Source organism: Diabrotica undecimpunctata, chromosome 1 (genome assembly GCF_040954645.1).
Source record: "Diabrotica undecimpunctata isolate CICGRU chromosome 1, icDiaUnde3, whole genome shotgun sequence".
Lineage (NCBI taxonomy): Eukaryota > Metazoa > Arthropoda > Insecta > Coleoptera > Chrysomelidae > Diabrotica > Diabrotica undecimpunctata.
The window spans coordinates 87,801,639-87,820,157 of record NC_092803.1 but is presented as its reverse complement, the minus strand read 5'-3'; the positions used below and the strand labels follow the sequence as shown (position 1 = coordinate 87,820,157).

At 31.2% G+C, this 18,519-nt stretch overlaps 2 protein-coding genes across 2 annotated transcripts; both read right to left on the bottom strand.

Moving 5' to 3' along the window:
* Nucleotides 1-1,853: 1,853 nt before the first annotated feature.
* On the bottom strand, nucleotides 1,854-2,930 carry LOC140451323 (uncharacterized). Its single transcript, XM_072545072.1, has 3 exons — nucleotides 2,719-2,930; nucleotides 2,201-2,558; nucleotides 1,854-2,117 (listed from the first exon to the last, which is right to left on the bottom strand). Exons 1-3 carry the CDS (start codon nucleotides 2,926-2,928, stop codon nucleotides 1,858-1,860), a joined length of 828 nt encoding a protein of 275 aa, XP_072401173.1. The 5' UTR covers nucleotides 2,929-2,930; the 3' UTR covers nucleotides 1,854-1,857.
* Nucleotides 2,931-14,277: 11,347 nt separating this feature from the next.
* On the bottom strand, nucleotides 14,278-18,158 carry LOC140433086 (uncharacterized). Its single transcript, XM_072521146.1, has 3 exons — nucleotides 17,943-18,158; nucleotides 16,420-17,772; nucleotides 14,278-14,301 (listed from the first exon to the last, which is right to left on the bottom strand). The coding sequence occupies exons 2-3, from the start codon at nucleotides 17,764-17,766 to the stop codon at nucleotides 14,278-14,280; spliced, it is 1,371 nt and encodes a 456-aa protein (XP_072377247.1). The 5' UTR covers nucleotides 17,767-17,772; nucleotides 17,943-18,158.
* Between the last annotated feature and the right edge of the window lie 361 nt (nucleotides 18,159-18,519).

The following is an 18,519-nucleotide window of genomic DNA, read 5'->3' as shown; positions in this document are numbered from 1 at the left end:
AACTACAAATCGAATAGAAATGAGTCAAATCGAATAGAGGTCAGCAAGTCGGATCGGAATTATAGGAATCGGTATTCTGTAACTCATCTCGACCTCTACTATCGGAATGTTGTGTAGTAATTGATTTCGACTAGACAAGCTCTGTCGAGATTAAATTTCGACATCGAAATTGGTCTTGACGCTTGCGCATCGGTATCAATTCCAATTGTTTTGACATTTATTTGTTGACTTGTTAAAAATAATTATTTTTAATATAAATTAGCGGTTGCTTAATTTTTGTAGCTTCTTCATTTTTTAGTCTGTGGTTTATTTTTATTTAGATAATTGTATATTTAATTTAATTTGTGTCGTGTACAATGAATTTCCAAATAGATATGGCCATGGGTATCATTCTTGGAGGAGAAATAGAAGCAGAGCTACAAAGGCAAGTGCTACAGTTTTAAGTTTAAACTACATTTAATAATCTATAATAATTGTTTTCATTTTTTAGGCAACTTTTTAACTTACAAAAACGAGTTATAAGGGATACAAGTAATCCGTTTGAAATTCCTAATGAACTTTTTAGAGGTTTATATAGGCTTCCAAAACAGATAGCCAACGACTTAATCCATGAATTAGAACCATTCTTAATAGATCCACGCAGAATTACGTCAATTCCAAATCATTTGAAAGTAAATATGCTGAAAATACTGAATAAATATATGTTAATAGTTATTTTATAGGTCCTATGTGCATTACATTTTTATGCACATGGAAGTTATCAAAAAAGCGTTGGGCAAGATTTTTTACTAGGGATGAGTCAGTCGGTGGTCAGTCTTTGTATTGGAGAAATAAGTATGATATTATCGACACATCTTAGTAGAAGATATATTAGATTTCCCACAACCATAGTGGCAAAGATGTCAGTAGCTCGTGGGTAAATAAAGTTATTCAATTATCAACTTTATTATTGTTTAATGTAAATTTTAGTTTTATGGAAAAGTTTAATTTCCCAGGTGTAGTGGGTTGTATAGATGGTACTCATATAGCAATTATTTCCCCACCTATTGATCATCCACAAAATCCAGGTTTTGTATACATAAACAGGAAAGGGTTTCATAGTATCAATTGCCAGATTGTATGTAATTTGTTAACACTAAATATTTGAAGTAAATTTTCTTTTTTTTTTTTAGATATGTGATTCGAATTTAAAAATACTTAATTGTAATGCTAGATATCCAGGATCCATGCGTGATTCAGCAATATGGAATATGTCAAATGCAAGCATGCATATGGAGGAAATGTATAATAATAATGAACAAGGATTTTGGTTGTTAGGTATATCCAAAAAAATACTATCGGCATAAGTGCAAATTACTTTAATTTTATGACAATTGTAGGTGATTCTGGGTATCCGTTGCAACCATGGCTATTGACACCAGTAGAAGGGGCACAAGAAGGTACCCCAGAAGGTCGATATACATGTCCGAAACACAATTGAACGCTGTGATGGTGTTTTGAAAATGCGCTTCCGTTGCCTTTTAAAGCACCGTGTTCTACATTATTGTCCTGTTACAGCAGCAACCATTATAAATTCCTGTTGTGTTTTACATAATATCCTTATTGAGCATAATGTAGAAGTGGAAGACAATTACGAAGATTTCAACAGAGTTGAGCAAAATCCTGTTGAAAATAATGATGGTAAATTTTTAACTTTGAATATGTACATAGTTTTTTATAACTCAATTTGTTTCAGAACCACCAAATGTAAATTTGCTAGGTATAGGCCGTAGAATAAGAAGTCAGTTGATAAGAAATTATTTTAATTAAATATATTTGTAGGAACATATACAACAGTTATGAATAAAAAGTACAAAATCATTTTTTTTCTTTAATTTTTAGTTCCCTCTCTTTTAAATCCAATTCTCTCTCTCTTAGATCTAATTCTCTGGTTTTATTTTTTGTTTCCAACCATCTCACTTTTAATTCCATCTCCTTCAAGTCCAATTCTCTTTGCCGCAACTGCTCGCTCTCTGAAGCTGACTCTTTCATGGCCATGAAACGTTCTAAAATTGCAGCAGTTTCTTTTTGGCCTACAGCATATGCCTCTGCTGCCTTTTGGAGATTACTACCTTTATCTGAAAACAAAAATAACACAAACTTATAGACAATAAAACATTATTCTTAAATTAATTAGCAATTTAAACATATTTTTATGTACCTTTTGTTGGGGCTTTTCTCTTAGGTGCTACATAAATGAATTCTGCTGGACGTTTTGATGTGCTGGGTAAAAATATTTCTGTCTCAACTGTACACTCTTCTGGTTCATTTTCCATTTGTTCTTCAATCAGTAAATCATCTAGTTGATTGCTTGTTGGTACAGGATCTATAGTTTCATTATTGAATCCCACTTCCTGTACATCAGCACCTTTCACTGCTATCCAAGATACTAGCCCCATTAATTTTTCTTCAATTGGGGTTAGTATTTTCCCATCTGCTTCTCCACCACCTGTCCTTTGTTCAGATTTTATGCACTCCCTTGCTTTTTTTTTTGTATGACTCTTCCAGTCGATGAAAGTCTGCAAAATAATTTAATTATATTACCAATAATTATACATCATCAAGGTTAATGAAAAGCATTAAACATTTTAAGAATTGCTGCTCCAATTAATTTACTATACCAAAATCTAATTCATTTACCAAAACTTTTCTACTTAGTCTTAGACAAAAAAAACTTACTTTCTTCCACTGCATTTTTGATTTTTGCGGACCTGAACCCATAGCATTCAGTGAGAGAGTTAACTCGTCCCACAATTTATCAATTATATTATTATTTGCTTCTGATGGTTTCGTTTTTCCGTGCAATAATATTTTATGCTCAGACATAAAATTTACTAAGTAATTTAATTGCTCAGCAGATGCCTTTTTCTTTGGTGTCCCGCTTGCCATTTTGTATTCTTTTGTAACAAACTTTTCAAACTTAACCAAAACAAATCTTCTTCTTCTTCTTATTCTTTTTTTGGGCTATGTTCTAGACAATTTACCCAGTTTACTTCGAGGGTAGACACTTTTTGTCTTGCTTCAGCAATCAGTGTCTACCTACACTTATATTCTTCCTTTGTTTGTTTTAGGTTATTCTACATGTATACTTGTGCTGGTTTTTTTTTTCTTCACAGGCTAAAATATTAGTAATATAACACAACAAAGGTATAAACTTTTCTCGCTCGGGGGTAGCGTCCAAGCTTTGCACACACCAGAAATGCTACCAACGGATAAGGTAGAAGCACCCAGGACTGAACGAAGGAATATCATAGTTTATAATTTAATATTAAAGGTAGAAATAAAGTTGCATAAGGTGTTGATTGTATTTTCATTAATATTTGTGAGAATTGTACAAATATTTATGGGGGGTGGGAAGTTTAGTTTTAGCTAATTCGGCATACAAGTCAAAGTGTGGGTTTTGATTTAAGTGACATTCTAATAAAATATGGTTTAAGCCTCCCACTTGGCCACATTCGCAATAAGGATCATCTTTGACTCCAATTCTGAATAGATGAAGAGGGGATGAGCAATGGCCCGTTCTCATACGGATGATTGTAGTTAAATGTCTCCTACTGATATATGCGAATTTATTGAACCATGGTAGTGTGTGGATTCGTTTATTAATTTTGGCATAGAATGAATTGCTTGTGCCATATCCTTCGTACCATTCAGCTGCCCAATTAGACCAAATCTCTCTTTTCAAGTAGGGTGTGAAATTTGAAAACTCTAGCTTGATATTCATGGGAATATTCAGGGAACGACCTATATTGGCAAGTTGGTCGGCCTTGTAGTTTCCAGTGATACCAGTGTGTCCTGGGATCCATGCTAGTAAGATTTTGATATTATTGTTCCTTGCTAGGATAATTCCTCTTTTCGTTAAATACGATATATGTTCTGTGTCTTTAGAAAACCCTGTTTTTTTAATTTTTTGTAGTGCACTTTTGGAGTCAGAAAAGATAATGGCTTCTGTGATATTTTGTTCCCGTATAATTTGGACTGCATGATTGATCGCAGTAATCTCTGCTGTACATATTTGGGTATGATTGGGTAGTTTAGATGAAAATGAATAGTTTATATCTGGGGAAAAAACACCAAATCCCGCATTTCCCATTGTGTCCGTTGAGCCATCTGTAAAGAATTTTTTGTATGAATGGAATTTTTTAACTAAGTTCACAAAATTCATAAGATTGAATTCATTTTTTGTAATATTTTCATTCAGAATTCCTAATGGTTGAAGTTGTAGTTCCAAGTCATATTCATGGCAAGGAAGAAGTTTACTGGAATATAGGTTCTGCAAATAAGGTTGGATTTTTCTGATAGTTGCTATCAATATGGGTTTTTCCTTATTTCTCCAGTATTTATTGTCCATATTACAAAGTGCTTCTAATTCAATGATTGATTGAATGACAGGGTTGTTTTTAATGCTTAGGTTTTTTAGCAAAAATTTTGTGGTGAGCCATTCTCTTCTGTATTTTAATGGCAGTTCTCCAGATTCTGATAACAAGGCTTGGATTGGAGTTGATTTCATGCATCCTGTGATAATCCGAATACTTTGGTAGTGCATCTGATCTAGTTTCTTCAATATATATTTAGGGCACGTAGATAGGAATTGACCCCCATAGTTTAAATGACTTAGGATAAGTGCTTCATGGATCAGTTTTAATATTTTTGGGTCACTGCCCCACCATGTTCCACACAAGGCACGCATTACATTCAGTGCTTTACCTATTTTGACTTCCAGCTGGTTAATGTGTGCCTTCCATTTAAGGTTCTTCTGTAAAACCATTCCTAGGTATTTAATTTTATCTACCCACTCTATATGTTGACTCTTATAACTGATATTTCCATGCATTATTTTGGTATTACCCCTTGTAAACAAGATAGCTTTAGATTTGCCCACAGAGATGTTCAAATTATGATTGTCCAGCCAGGCTTCAAGATTGACTAAATATTTGTTTAATTTTGATATCATATTTTTAACATTCACTCCCTTGACTAGAATTACAAAATCGTCAGCATACTGTATGACTTTAGCATTTTTGGGGAACATTTCGTGTATTGAGTAGGTATATATGTTAAATAGCATTGGACTTAATGGTGATCCTTGTGTGAGTCCAGTGCTAGTGGTATTTGGGCCATGTACTAACCCAGAGTTATCTTTGACAAACAGTTCTCTGCATTTTAAAAAGTCATATATGAGGTTAGCTAAATCATGTGGTATATCCAAATGTATTAATGTAGAGTACAGTTTGTCAATATTAACATTATCATATGCTGAATGGATATCCAAGAATATTCCTATTGTACATTCATTATTACTAAATGATTTTTGGATTTCAGATGTCAAAAAGGATAGACATTCTAAACATCCTTTACCCCTTCTAAAACCTAGCTGCAATAGTCTGAGGATTCCCTTATTTTCTATACACCATTCCAACCTATTTTTGATCATTGATTCTAAAACTTTACCTACACAAGAGGTGAGGGCAATAGGCCTATAGTTAGTTGCAGTGAGTTTATCTTTCATAGGTTTTAGGATTGGAATTATTAATGACTGTTTCCATTCAATCGGAATGGTCCCTGTACTTAAGCATTTGTTAAAAATTTGTAATAATAGTAATGATCCTGAATGAGGTAGATTTCTAATCATAGAGTATGAAATTAAGTCAAGTCCCGTAGCAGATTCCTTTTTAGAATTGATTATGAATTTGTATTCATTAAAGGTAAAAGGGGAACTTGTATTGCTAGTTTGTATACTTTGTTGATGTAAATGTATACTGGGAGGAGCCAAGGAATTCAGTATCTCTTGTGCCATATTAGGATCAGGAAGGGAGTTAATTGGGCTATTACCATATCCAGCTATTTTCCTAACTTTATCCCATATTGTCTTGATTGGCGAGTTTCTATTAAGGCCTTCTGCAAATTTCCTAAAATTATTCTTTCTTTTTTCTTTAAGGAATCTTATAGCTATAGCACATTTGTTTTTTACTATTAAATAATTTTGTAAGTTGGGTGTTGATTGGAATTGCTTTGTTGCCTTAATTCTGTCTTTAATGACTTCAGCGCAAGATTCGTCCCACCATGGGATATGATACTGTTTATTAACATTTGATTTGTACAATGGGATGGACAACTGTGCAGCTTCATTTATTAGATCTGCAAATGATCGGTAGTTCTCCCCTGGAAATGATGTAAATGATGATCTAATACTGAGGTATATTGGTTCCAATTAGCTTTTTTGAAGTTTCTGTTATTCCTTGGTGGCATGTGGATGGTAATGTTTTGGACACCAATTTTGCACATTGTGGGTAGGTGATCACTAAATCCTAGGTCAGGAATTATTTGCCATGATGATCTGGTAGCAATATTCTTAGAAGTTATTGTTATATCCACAGCTGATGATCTTTTTGGAGGTGGTGCTATTCTGGTATATGAACCATCATTTAAAAAAACTAGTTCCAGCTCATCTAATGTTTGGAAGATGTTTCTCCCATTGGAATTATTACAAGGGCTACCCCAAGCCTCATGCTTGGCGTTCAGGTCTCCCATTATTATTACTGGTTTGTTGATTTCCTGGATCAGTTTTATCCATTTTTGTTTAGATATGGTATTTGCATTAGGGAAATAGGCATTAAGTAGGTTAATTTGGAATTTAGGTAGGAAGATTGCTTGCAGTTGAGAGTTGTTATTAAATTTATTACATACAGATATTTCATAAAATTCTACTTCATTCCTAATAAGGATGGCTATACCACCATATGAATCATCTCTAATTACTTGATAGCCCTTGCATCTGATTATATGGTTATTATTTAACCATGTTTCATTTAGCAATAATATGTCAGAATTGTATTCTTTGATAATTATTTTTAAGTTATCCACATTAGCATTATATGATCTCATATTCCATTGTATTATAGTCAAAGGAGTGAAAGCTTTATTTTTTATTTTTATTTTGGGCTTAGTATTCTGAAGCATCAGATACTGTCCCATCTTCCATTAACTCATAGGTTATGTTATTTGTTGAGCTGCTTTTAATTGTTTTATATTGTGATACATTAGATGAGTTAGGGTATAAGTTTCTTAGCAAGTTGTTTACAAAAGATAGTACCATCTCTTTATGTTGTGGTGGTAGTAATGACATTGCATGGGAGATTCCATGTTCAGTTTCCTTATTTGCACTGTAACCTTTTGATGTTGATGGCATTGATTGAGAATTTGTTGCCCAGTTCAATCTTCCCTCCGGATTAATTAATTGAGCACTATGTTGTTTTTTGTCATATCCTGTCATGTTTGGTTTCCTTCTTTTGGTGGGTTGAGATTTGACGAGTTGGTTATATTTTGGTATACTTGTGTCATTCTTTATGGCTTCTATTCTTCTTTCTGTGATATCTATTATATTATTAGGCTTGGATTCTGTATGCAAGACAGGAAAATTCTCTTCGTTCAAAGAGTATTCCCTGTTTTCATTTTTTGGAATTTGCATGTTTGCTTCATAATATGAGATGTTAGAGAAAGACATTAGGGCTTTTATTTCTTTTTGCCGTTGGAATTCTTTACATTTTTTATCTTTAGAGATATGATCATGATTTTTACAGTGTATGCAGTATGTTTCACAATTCGAGGCTTCCCCGTGTTGGTTTTTCCCACAGTTCTGGCATTTTGGGTTCCCTCTGCATTGATTATTACTGTGACCATATAACAGGCAGTTTCCACACATTAGGACTGGGCTGACATATGGAATAACCCTCATGGGTAATCCATACACAAGCACCTCCCTGGGCAGTGCTTTTCCTGTAAATGTTACGCATATGGTGGTTGTTGGTACATAGTTTTGTTCTTTTCCCTCTTCGATAATTCTCCTATTTAGTCTTTTTATGTCAATTACTTTACAGTATACTAATTTTGTTTCGATTGCATTTTTAATTTCTACTTCAGATATTTCTTTACATATGTTCCTTATTATACCCTTACATGTGACATTATGATTTGGGATAAAGACATCATAGGACGATTTTCACATTTGGTCCCATTGAAGATAGCTATAATTGAGCTGTCAATTAAAGTTCATAGAACGAAATGTTGGCGCTTGACTGTGTTGCCATGTTTTTTTAATAAATCGGGAAATAGCATGTGATTTATAATTAATAAAAATCCAATAGAACGTTAACAAACTAACAGTAAAAAAGAAATTCTTTCAAAGAATAATAAGAATAGTATTCAGGTACTTTCCACAGACATCTGGTGACCATCTGTAACAATCTGGCAACTGGTGGTTTGAGGATTGCCAAATCTATCAGCTTATTATCAAAGGCAAATGCCAAAAAAATGTAATAATTAACTGCAAGCAATATAAGAAGAAACGAGTATTTATTCGTTCGTTTTGTATATAAAAAAATAAAAAAATTGCATAATTCATATAATAATATAATAAAAATGTATTTTTGAAAGCTTCTCTATTTGTAATTGAAGCCTACAACATATACATTATAAAGACATGACAACACAGTCAAACATCAAAAATTTGTTCTATGAACTTAAATTGACGGCTCATTATAGCTATCTTCAATGGGACCAAATGTGAAAATCGTCCGACATCATATTGTAAACTTTCCCATCTCTTATCATTCACAAATAGATTTGCCGATTTAAAATCTTTAAAAACAACACCTAACCGGTTTTTCCCTTTATGGTTAAATTTAATAATTTGCTGTAGGTTTAGGTTAAATATTGTTTTAGCAATACTTAAGATGTGAAAATTCCCTATATTTTTGTCTTTTCCCTGTACATATACTTCGAAAGGACCGGAATCATATATATTATATTGGTTATTAATTTTTTTTCCACTTAAATCAGGCGGGGGTCAGGAGGTTTATCAGGATCGAGGTTAGTGTTAGTGGTCTCCATTTTCGGCTGGAGGAACCGTGTCGTGTATTTTATTACTATTAAGTATGTATGCGGTAGGATCGGGTTACAAACAAAGGATTATTAGTAATAGCCTTATTATCTATAAATACCTTGAGTTTTTCTGCAATAGACGTTATCCCTGTTTGACGTCTATCAAAACTTTTCAACCAAAACAAATCAAAACTACTTGACAACAAGCTTAAATATAATCTTCTTTTTTGATGAATTTTTCGCGCGCACTAGCCTTTCCAGTAACATACCGTCACAGAACACTTATTTCACTTTTCAGTGCGGGGTTGCCACCAACTTCTGAGCGCGTCAAATAGAAGTTGGCGTTTTCGATTTAGACCGATTACGATGTGAGTTACAGAATGCCAATTCAAACACGACAACGACGCGATAGATATCCAACATTCCGATTTTGGGTAATTACGATTCGACATGGTCATTTCTATTCGATTTGTTAAAAGTTACAGAATAGATCTGAATGTCAACATTTTGCTATTTTGAGTACACCATGCCATTCGATTTTCTTTTCTTACAACTTTCATATGTTAAAACGGCCAATGTCAATTTCAACCAATACCCGATCCATAAGTTTTAACGACAAAGACTTTTCACTGGATTTTATCAGTTGTGTAGCTCTGGACAAAACCAGTTAATAGCAAATTCCATAGAAGAAGAGGAAAAGAAGCTCCAACGATTAAGACGTAATGATGGTAATCAAAGTAGGCGAAAGTTTACTAGAAAATATTTTTTATCACAAAACAGTGGTAAGAAAATTGAAGTGTGTCAAAACATGTTTTTAAATACATTTGATATAAGTTTGAAGAAAGCGCGAGTAATTGTTGAAAAGAAACGGTCTACCGGAGGTTTATGTCCGGAAGATGGACGTGGAAAACATGGAAAGCAATCTAAGGTTCCAGAAAATGATAAACTCTTGATAAGAGAACACATAAACCAATTCCCGGCTTACCAAAGTTACTACTCGCGCTCCCATACGCACAAGAAGTACTTGTCATCCGACCTATCTATTGCTGAAATGTACTGACTGTATGTCAATTATTGTAAAGACAGAAATATTCAACCGCAAAATGCCTGGATGTATAGAAAAGTATTTGTTGAGGAATTCAACCTCTCTTTTCATAAGCCTAAAAATGATACGTGTGCAAAATGCGACAAGTTTGAGATGCAGTTAAAATGTTGTAACAGTGAGACAATACGAACGTCAATCGAAGAAGAAAAAACAGTCCATTTACAGTTAGCTGAGTCCGCCTACGAGTCAAAACGAAGAGATAAAGAAGAATGCAATAATCCAGGTTACGTTACCATTTCCTTCGATTTACAAAAATGCTTGCCTACTCCCTATCTCAGAAGTGGTTTGAGTTTTTATAAACGCCAACTGTGGACGTTTAACCTCACTATCTATCAAACCATGGGAAAACAATCATCTTCCATATGTTACGTTTGGAATGAAACAGTGGCTGGCAGAGGTGGACAAGAAATTGGTGCCTGTATTTACCATTACCTGCATAAACTCACAGAAGAAAATAATAATATTCATACAGTAACTATGTACAGCGATTCTTGCGGTGGACAAAACCGCAATATATTTTTCACGCAACATTGTAGACAATGTTACTGCAAACTGTTTCTGAATTGAAAGCTAAAGGTAAAAACTTGACTATTAACCACAAATTTCTTGAGAGTGGTCATACTCATATGGAGGCAGACAGCATTCATGCCGCAATAGAAAAAACAAAAAAACGTACTACTGCGGATATTGAATTGCCTCGAGATTGGGCAAACTTGATACGTTTGGTGCCAAGAAAACCACATATACAAGTAATAGAATTGGAACAAAAGGAGTTTTTAAATTTTAAATCATGTTTAAATACTCATTATGTGCATCGTAAAAAGAACACTCTAAACGAAGCAGTTCAGTGGTTGCAAATTAAATGGATGCAATATTCAACCGACACCCTAGCTATCTTGTATAAACACTCGTTTGATGGTGAGTTCAAAACGTTGGATATATCCAGAAGTCACACGAAAACAAGGCAGTGTGATCACCTTCCTACACTTCTACCACTTAACAACGAACCACTTCGTTTAAGCAGAGAAAAACTAACGGACTTAAAGGCACTTTTACCGTACATAACTAATACAAATCGAACATATTACAGTCATTTCATTGAACAAATAACTGCAGATGACAATAAAATAGTGGAATACCTTCCAGATGAACCTCAAGAAGAGGAGAATGTATCAGAATAATGGAAGTAGTATTGCCGATATTTTTTGATAATAAAAATTATATTTTTGTTTATTTTTGGATACAATTTTAGTTTCTTACTACTAGTTTTAATTTTCTTACATTGAATTACAATGAACTTTGTAACTCCATAATAAATTATTAAAATTATGCTGTTATTCTTATTGTGGCTTTTTTTGTTGTGATGGCCAATGTCATACACAATGAAACAAACACGTCATACATTTATGCAATAAGGGCCAAAGTCAGTTTTTTTGCTAAGACTTTTGAATTTAGAAAAAAATAAAAAACACTATCATATTCTGCTCAAAAATATTATACATTGAGTTAAATCTGGTACATAAAGGTTGTTCGCCGGTTAAGCTGTAATTAAAAATATTTTTCACCAAAACTTCAATTGCGATTTTCTGAAATATGAACATTTTGATATTGGCCCTTTTAGCTCCAAGCCACAGAATTACACCCATAGATAAAATTACACCTAGGCCCATATTTATAGTCGGTACTCAAGTACAAGGTTAGTAGATATTTAAGTAGGTTGTCTCGTAACTATAGACCAATCAAATGCTCGCTTTTTAAAGGCGGGAATACGTCACCCATACGACACTTTTAAAATTGCCATAAGCTTCAATGCTAATATAAGGTTCAAAAACTTAGGTTTTGCAATATATTTTGGGATTTTCTTGGGTATAGGGATGTTAAGTGGTTCTTATATTAGTAATTATATCAATTTTTTTTTCTAAAATCAATAGTCTGATGACAAAAAATAGTGATAATATTGTGTGTTTTAAATGGAGATAACAGTTTATTTCGCACAAAAACCCAAATAAACAGTAGAAAAAGTTCAAAAGCAAAAATACTAAATATGTAGGAACTTACTTATTATGTTTTTCCTGGAATTTGCAGCATTTTTATCATATCTAGTGGAAGACAAAAAAAAACAATAGGTAATATTAATAATTTATTATTAGATTAAAATACAAAAAATGATTAGTCCTTCAAGCACAAATCTTCAAGCTATATATACTTATCTCATCTAAAAAATATATCATTATTATAACGTACAAAACTACATATACTTGTTATGACAAACCTTGATATCACGGCTACGAAAACACACTTCACAAGTGTTTATGTACACAATTAACTAAATAATAAGTCTCTATAAATAATATTGTCCTTATACCTATACTTAAAAATAAAAACTAAACAATAACTAAACAAATAAACGAACTAATGATACTATAGAATAGAGACAACAAACGTGAACTTAAATTCAGACGTGCAGACAACTGTCCATCAACTGTCAAATTTGACTTTGTCGTATGAGTGACGTAAGCATTCTGCCTTCCCCTCGCTTCGCCCACATAGTTACGAGACAACCTACTTAACATCTACTAACCTTGGGTTAGTATCCCTTTAGCGCCTCTGGTGGGTCATTTCGGTACTAATTAAAATTTAGTGGGAAATTCAAAATATTTTATTATTTTCCAATGGAATAATCTCACATATCGTGAGTGATGTGACAATACCTATCTGCTTTTTCATAAGTTTTGTAGGGAGACGAAAAACTTTATTTAGAGTCACCTCCTGTTTTCATATGATATTTTTTTGACTTGTTTTGTAGTAAAGTCATAGAATTTACTACAAAACAAGTCAAAACTTACATATAAAAACAGGAGGTGACCCTAAAAAAGGTTTTGCGTCTCTCCTACAAAACTCATGAAAAAGCAAATAGAGATATTGCCAAATCACTGACTATATAATATTATTAAAATAAAATATCATAACTTACTAAGCTTGTAAGTAATCCTCATAAATTATTTGCAACAAGACAAACTGGAAATGTGAGTATATTAATAATATTCTCAAGTTGCAAAATATATAAGTTTTTATTATTTCTTCTGTCAAATGTGGTTATAAGGAAAAGGACATATAAAAAAATTATACAATTTTTTTTTATAAATATATGTGTATTTATTTGCTGTTTCTGATAAAATAGATATAAAATATATTTATTACATTGGTATAATATACTTTGATCATTTAATAATAAAATTCTATAACTGAATAACATATAAATTTACATAGCTCATGATTTTTATTTATTTAACATCCCATTTATTTACAATTTTTAAAGCAAATTAGTGAGATGAGGTTGCAAGAAGCAGAAATACAGCTACAAGAAATGGAAGATGAAAGAGAGAAAGATAATATCCTAACAGAGGAAAAAGTCATCAAAGCAATACAAAAACTGAAAGAAAACAAAGCTCCTGGATTAGATGGCATACCATCTTAACTTTTAAAACATGGCACAAAAAATCTGACCTATAGTATACGTAGACTAGTAAAACTGATATGGAGGCAGGAAACTACCTGAATACTGGAACGTAGGTATAATTGTACCTATACACAAGAAAGGGAACTAAACAGTTTGTGATAACTAGAGATGCATTAACCTGCTAAATGTGACCTACATTCTTTACAATCAACTGTCGCGATATTGTGAAAGCATAATAGGAAAATATCAGTGTGGGTTTCAGGAAAATATCCATCAAATATTCCTTTTAAGACAAGCTTTAGAAAAAACATATGATTATGAAATTGATACTTATCATTTGTATGTATATTTTAGATGTGCCTAGGAAAATGTAGACAGAAACGCACTATACAAAGCCATGGTAGAATTTAATATCCCAATACACTTAGTGAGGTTGGTGAAAGCAACCCTCTCAACAGTTGAGGTTCTTAAGGTTAGAGTGCAGAACGGAATATCAAGAACTTTCCAGACACAAATAGGTCTTTGACAGAGAGATAGCCTATCATGCCATGTATTCAAGATTGTTCTTAGTGAAAGCTATTAGAGAATCTGGAATAACAACAAGAGTGACCATTATTAATGGGAGTGTACAAATACTAGCATATGCAGACGACCTTGATATCATAACAAGAAGAAGGGTGGACCTGGTTCAATCATTCACAGCATTGGAAGCAGCAGCAGAAAGAAAGGGACTACATGTTAACACTAATAGATATATGATATACATGAAGAGTTATTGGAGTTTGAATCACCTTTAACACATCTTCATCTTGTGAATCTGGAAAAGGTACAAATATTTAACTAAAGCCTAATGCTTGAAACAATTATGATTGTAAATCTAATGTTAGGATTATACTACATTATTACATGGTAGTATGGAAAATGTGGGTTTATAAAGTGTTAAAATTATTTGGTAAGTATCAAGTGGGCCTATACAACTTATTTATTAAAAAAATACATTGAATTATGTATGCCCATTTATGTGACTCATATTTGGTTATAAAATAAATGATTTTTTTAACTATCAGCAACTACCATAGTATTGATACTACCAATCATATTTATTGATTTTTGTAACAGAGGCTATATTTTTTAAAACCTTTTTTTATGGAAAGGCTAATATATATATATATATATATATATATATATATATATATATATATATATATATATATATATATATATATATATATATATATATATATATATATATATATAAGAATAAGAAAAAAGAAGTACTTGTGACTCGTTTGGAACAAATATATAACTGTTTTGGATGGGTTGGAGTCAATAATAGGGCTATTGGTTAACTATTTTTTTAATCTCGAGCTTTCAATTGTGTTTACAATTATTATCAAGAGCTAAAAAAGACAAAATACTTACAAGGTTGAACTAAAAAGAAAAAACAATTTTTGTTAACTTACCAAATAAAAATTAGTTTGGTAAGTAAAAAATCACTGCTTACATGTTCAAAATATTTTATATAAAAATGTTTTGATCTAACAAATGTTTCTCCGAAAATTTCTATAATTTTGAAAACATTTTTTTAATATAAAAATAATTGAATTTATAAATAAGTTCAAATAGCAACCAATTACAAATAGCCTCAATGTCATAAATGCCAACATAAAATTTTTATTTTTGACAATTATATTGCCAAAAGTAAAACTTCGTTTAAACATTCTTTTTTGTTTAGTAACAAAAAGAAGAAGATTTATTCACCCTTGACAGATGTCTGAAAGAATGTGATAGATATATGGAGAATTGAATATGACATTTTACAATTTTTATATATAAATCATAAAGAAAGAATATAATTATATATTTTACTTAAATTTTGAATCTCAGATCTTTTGTTTAAACTCTTATCATTTTTGCTAATACAAACCATTTCCAAAAAAGTCCTTTTAAATTTATTACTTTCACTACATAAAATTTTAATGTTATCAAAATCCATAATATGGTCTTTATCGATTACATGTTCTGCCAAAGCACAAGATGGTTTTTTAATTCTGCAATCACTTTTGTGAGAAATAATGCGATTTGAAAGATTTCTTCCGGTCTCACCAACATATTCAGCCTCACACTGAGTACAACTAATGCTGTATACTAAATTCGTTTTTTCAAATTTGTCTATAGGATATTTAGTTTTAGAATATAAAGATGAAATAGTTTTGATGTTCTTTGTTGCTATTTTTATATTGTCAATAACCTTTAGTGTTTGTATTAATTTAGGTGTTAATGATGGTATAAAAGGTAGTGAATGATAATAGATGTTATGATTGTTAGATACAATGTTTTGAGATTGAGCAAAAAATGGTGTTAAATTATTTATATTACCAATATTAGAAAAAAGCATCCTATGTAGCATATCTGGAGGATAAGAGTTTTCAATTAGAATATTTTTTAATAACTGAAGATCTTCCTGTAGATAATCTGGATGAGAAAGTTTTAAAACACGTTCTTTTAATCCTGTTATAAGGTTCATTTTCATCTTATTTGGATGGTGAGAGTAATAGCTTATAAATCTATTACTACATATGGGTTTTCTGAACCATTTGGTTTTCAACATATTGTCTGTATTTCTTACAATTCTCATGTCAAGGAATGGTAGAGAATTATCTACCTCTTCCTCAACTGTGAATTGTATATGCTGATTATGACTGTTGAAAATGTTGACTGTTTCATGAATTTTGTGTTTAGGAAGTGCCAAAACTAAATCATCTACATATCTCTTAATAAAAGGAATGAAAAAAGTGCAATTACTGATACAATCACTGATAACATCATCCATGACATAGCTACTTAGAATGGGTGAAAGACTAGATCCCATAGGACTACCAAAAATTTGTTTATAAAATACACCATTAAATATAAAAATATTAGAATCAAAAACAAAGTTGATAAGTGTTTTGAAATGTAATAAGTCAATATTAGTGTGTTGTGAAATCTCATTCCAATGTTTTTCAACACTACTTATGATTAAATCTAAAGGCAAATTAGTAAAAAGAGATGTTACATCAAAACTAACTAAAACATAATTTTGTGGTAATTGGAAATTATTAATGAAAGAACTAAAATCAAATGAATCTTTAATGTAAAAATTGTTGTTTAAATTATAAGCATTAGTTAAGATGTCAGTGAGGAGCTGTGCTATTGGTCCATTAGGAGGGCATAAAGATGAAACAATTGGTCTCATAGATAAAGTTGGTTTATGTATTTTTGGCAGAGCATAGAACCGTGGAGCAATAGAATTATAAATTTTGAGCTCTTTTGCTTTTTTATTATCAATAAATTTCTTTATGTTTAATTTAGATACTAGACAATTTGCTTTTTGTTGCAAAGTACAAACAGGACTCCTTCTAAGTGTAGTGTAATACTTAGTATCATTTAAGAGTTCTCCAGTTTTTTTTAGATAATCCTCTTTGTACATTACAACAGTTACGTTACCTTTATCGCTTTTAACAATATAAATTTCAGGATGGTTTTTAAGAAAAAGTTTAGTTTGCATATAGTATTTATTTAAAAAATGATCTTTGACTTCTTTATGCAAAAAGTTTGTAATAACGTTTGTACATTTAGATCTAACAACATCCTTTTGACTATCATTAAGTGGTCTGATTATTGATTCAATATCAGAAAGTAAATTAGGAACTCTAATATCAGATTTGGAAGGACATAAAGAAAATTTAGGTCCTAATGCTAAAAATTTTTTAATTTCAAAAGGAAAATGAATAGATGTTAGATTTTTAAACCATTTTTCTTGAAATTTTATCTTATCAAAAGCTTCTATTTTTAATTTATTGAACTTATTAATTTGTATTTTTTTGATTTTATGAAATTCTGTGTTGTATTTAATTCTTTGTCTACGATTAAATTCATTAAATGTGTGGAAATTTAAGATATTGTAGGCCTTGGTACGTAACTCATGTAATTTTCTTTCAAAAAAGTTTATATCAGCAAAAGCGATTTTAATTTCTAAATTAATAATATTTCTTCCAAACCTGTCACATAATTTCCAAGCATCATGGTGAATATTCCCAGTCCGATGATGTAAAAGGGAATTTACATTAACTAGGCCATTTGTAACATGTCCAGGGAAACATCCATTAGATCTACACTTCAACAAAAAAGTCTTCTGATTGTGTAAAGCAGCAAGTTTGATGGTAATTCTAGTCCAATCCTTCAGAATTCTGACTGTAGATTGCCCATAATCGTTTCGGATGTCATCGAAAAAACCCATATTTTTCTACAAGAATAAGAAAAAAGAAGTACTTGTGACTCGTTTGGAACAAATATATAACTGTTTTGGATGGGTTGGAGTCAATAATAGGGCTATTGGTTAACTATTTTTTTAATCTCGAGCTTTCAATTGTGTTTACAATTATTATCAAGAGCTAAAAAAGACAAAATACTTACAAGGTTGAACTAAAAAGAAAAAACAATTTTTGTTAACTTACCAAATAAAAATTAGTTTGGTAAGTAAAAAATCACTGCTTACATGTTCAAAATATTTTATATAAAAATGTTTTGATCTAACAAATGTTTCTCCGAAAATTTCTATAATTTTGAAAACATTTTTTTAATATAAAAATAATTGAATTTATAAATAAGTTCAAATAGCAACCAATTACAAATAGCCTCAATGTCATAAATGCCAACATAAAATTTTTATTTTTGACAATTATATTGCCAAAAGTAAAACTTCGTTTAAACATTCTTTTTTGTTTAGTAACAAAAAGAAGAAGATTTATTCACCCTTGACAGATGTCTGAAAGAATGTGATAGATATATGGAGAATTGAATATGACATTTTACAATTTTTATATATAAATCATAAAGAAAGAATATAATTATATATTTTACTTAAATTTTGAATCTCAGATCTTTTGTTTAAACTCTTATCATTTTTGCTAATACAAACCATTTCCAAAAAAGTCCTTTTAAATTTATTACTTTCACTACATAAAATTTTAATGTTATCAAAATCCATAAT

Excerpts from the sequence above, each read along its gene's own strand:
- LOC140451323 (XM_072545072.1), bottom strand. The coding sequence starts at position 2,928 with ATGGCAAGCGGGACACCAAAGAAAAAGGCATCTGCTGAGCAATTAAAT. Across the intron at positions 2,559-2,718 it reads CAAAAATGCAGTGGAAGAAA|ACTTTCATCGACTGGAAGAG; the intron begins GTAAGTTTTTTT and ends ATTATTTTGCAG. Across the intron at positions 2,118-2,200 it reads GAGAAAAGCCCCAACAAAAG|ATAAAGGTAGTAATCTCCAA; the intron begins GTACATAAAAAT and ends TTTTGTTTTCAG.
- LOC140433086 (XM_072521146.1), bottom strand. The coding sequence starts at position 17,766 with ATGGGTTTTTTCGATGACATCCGAAACGATTATGGGCAATCTACAGTC. Across the intron at positions 14,302-16,419 it reads TCAAAACACTTATCAACTTT|ATTCACAAGATGAAGATGTG; the intron begins GTTTTTGATTCT and ends TACCTTTTCCAG.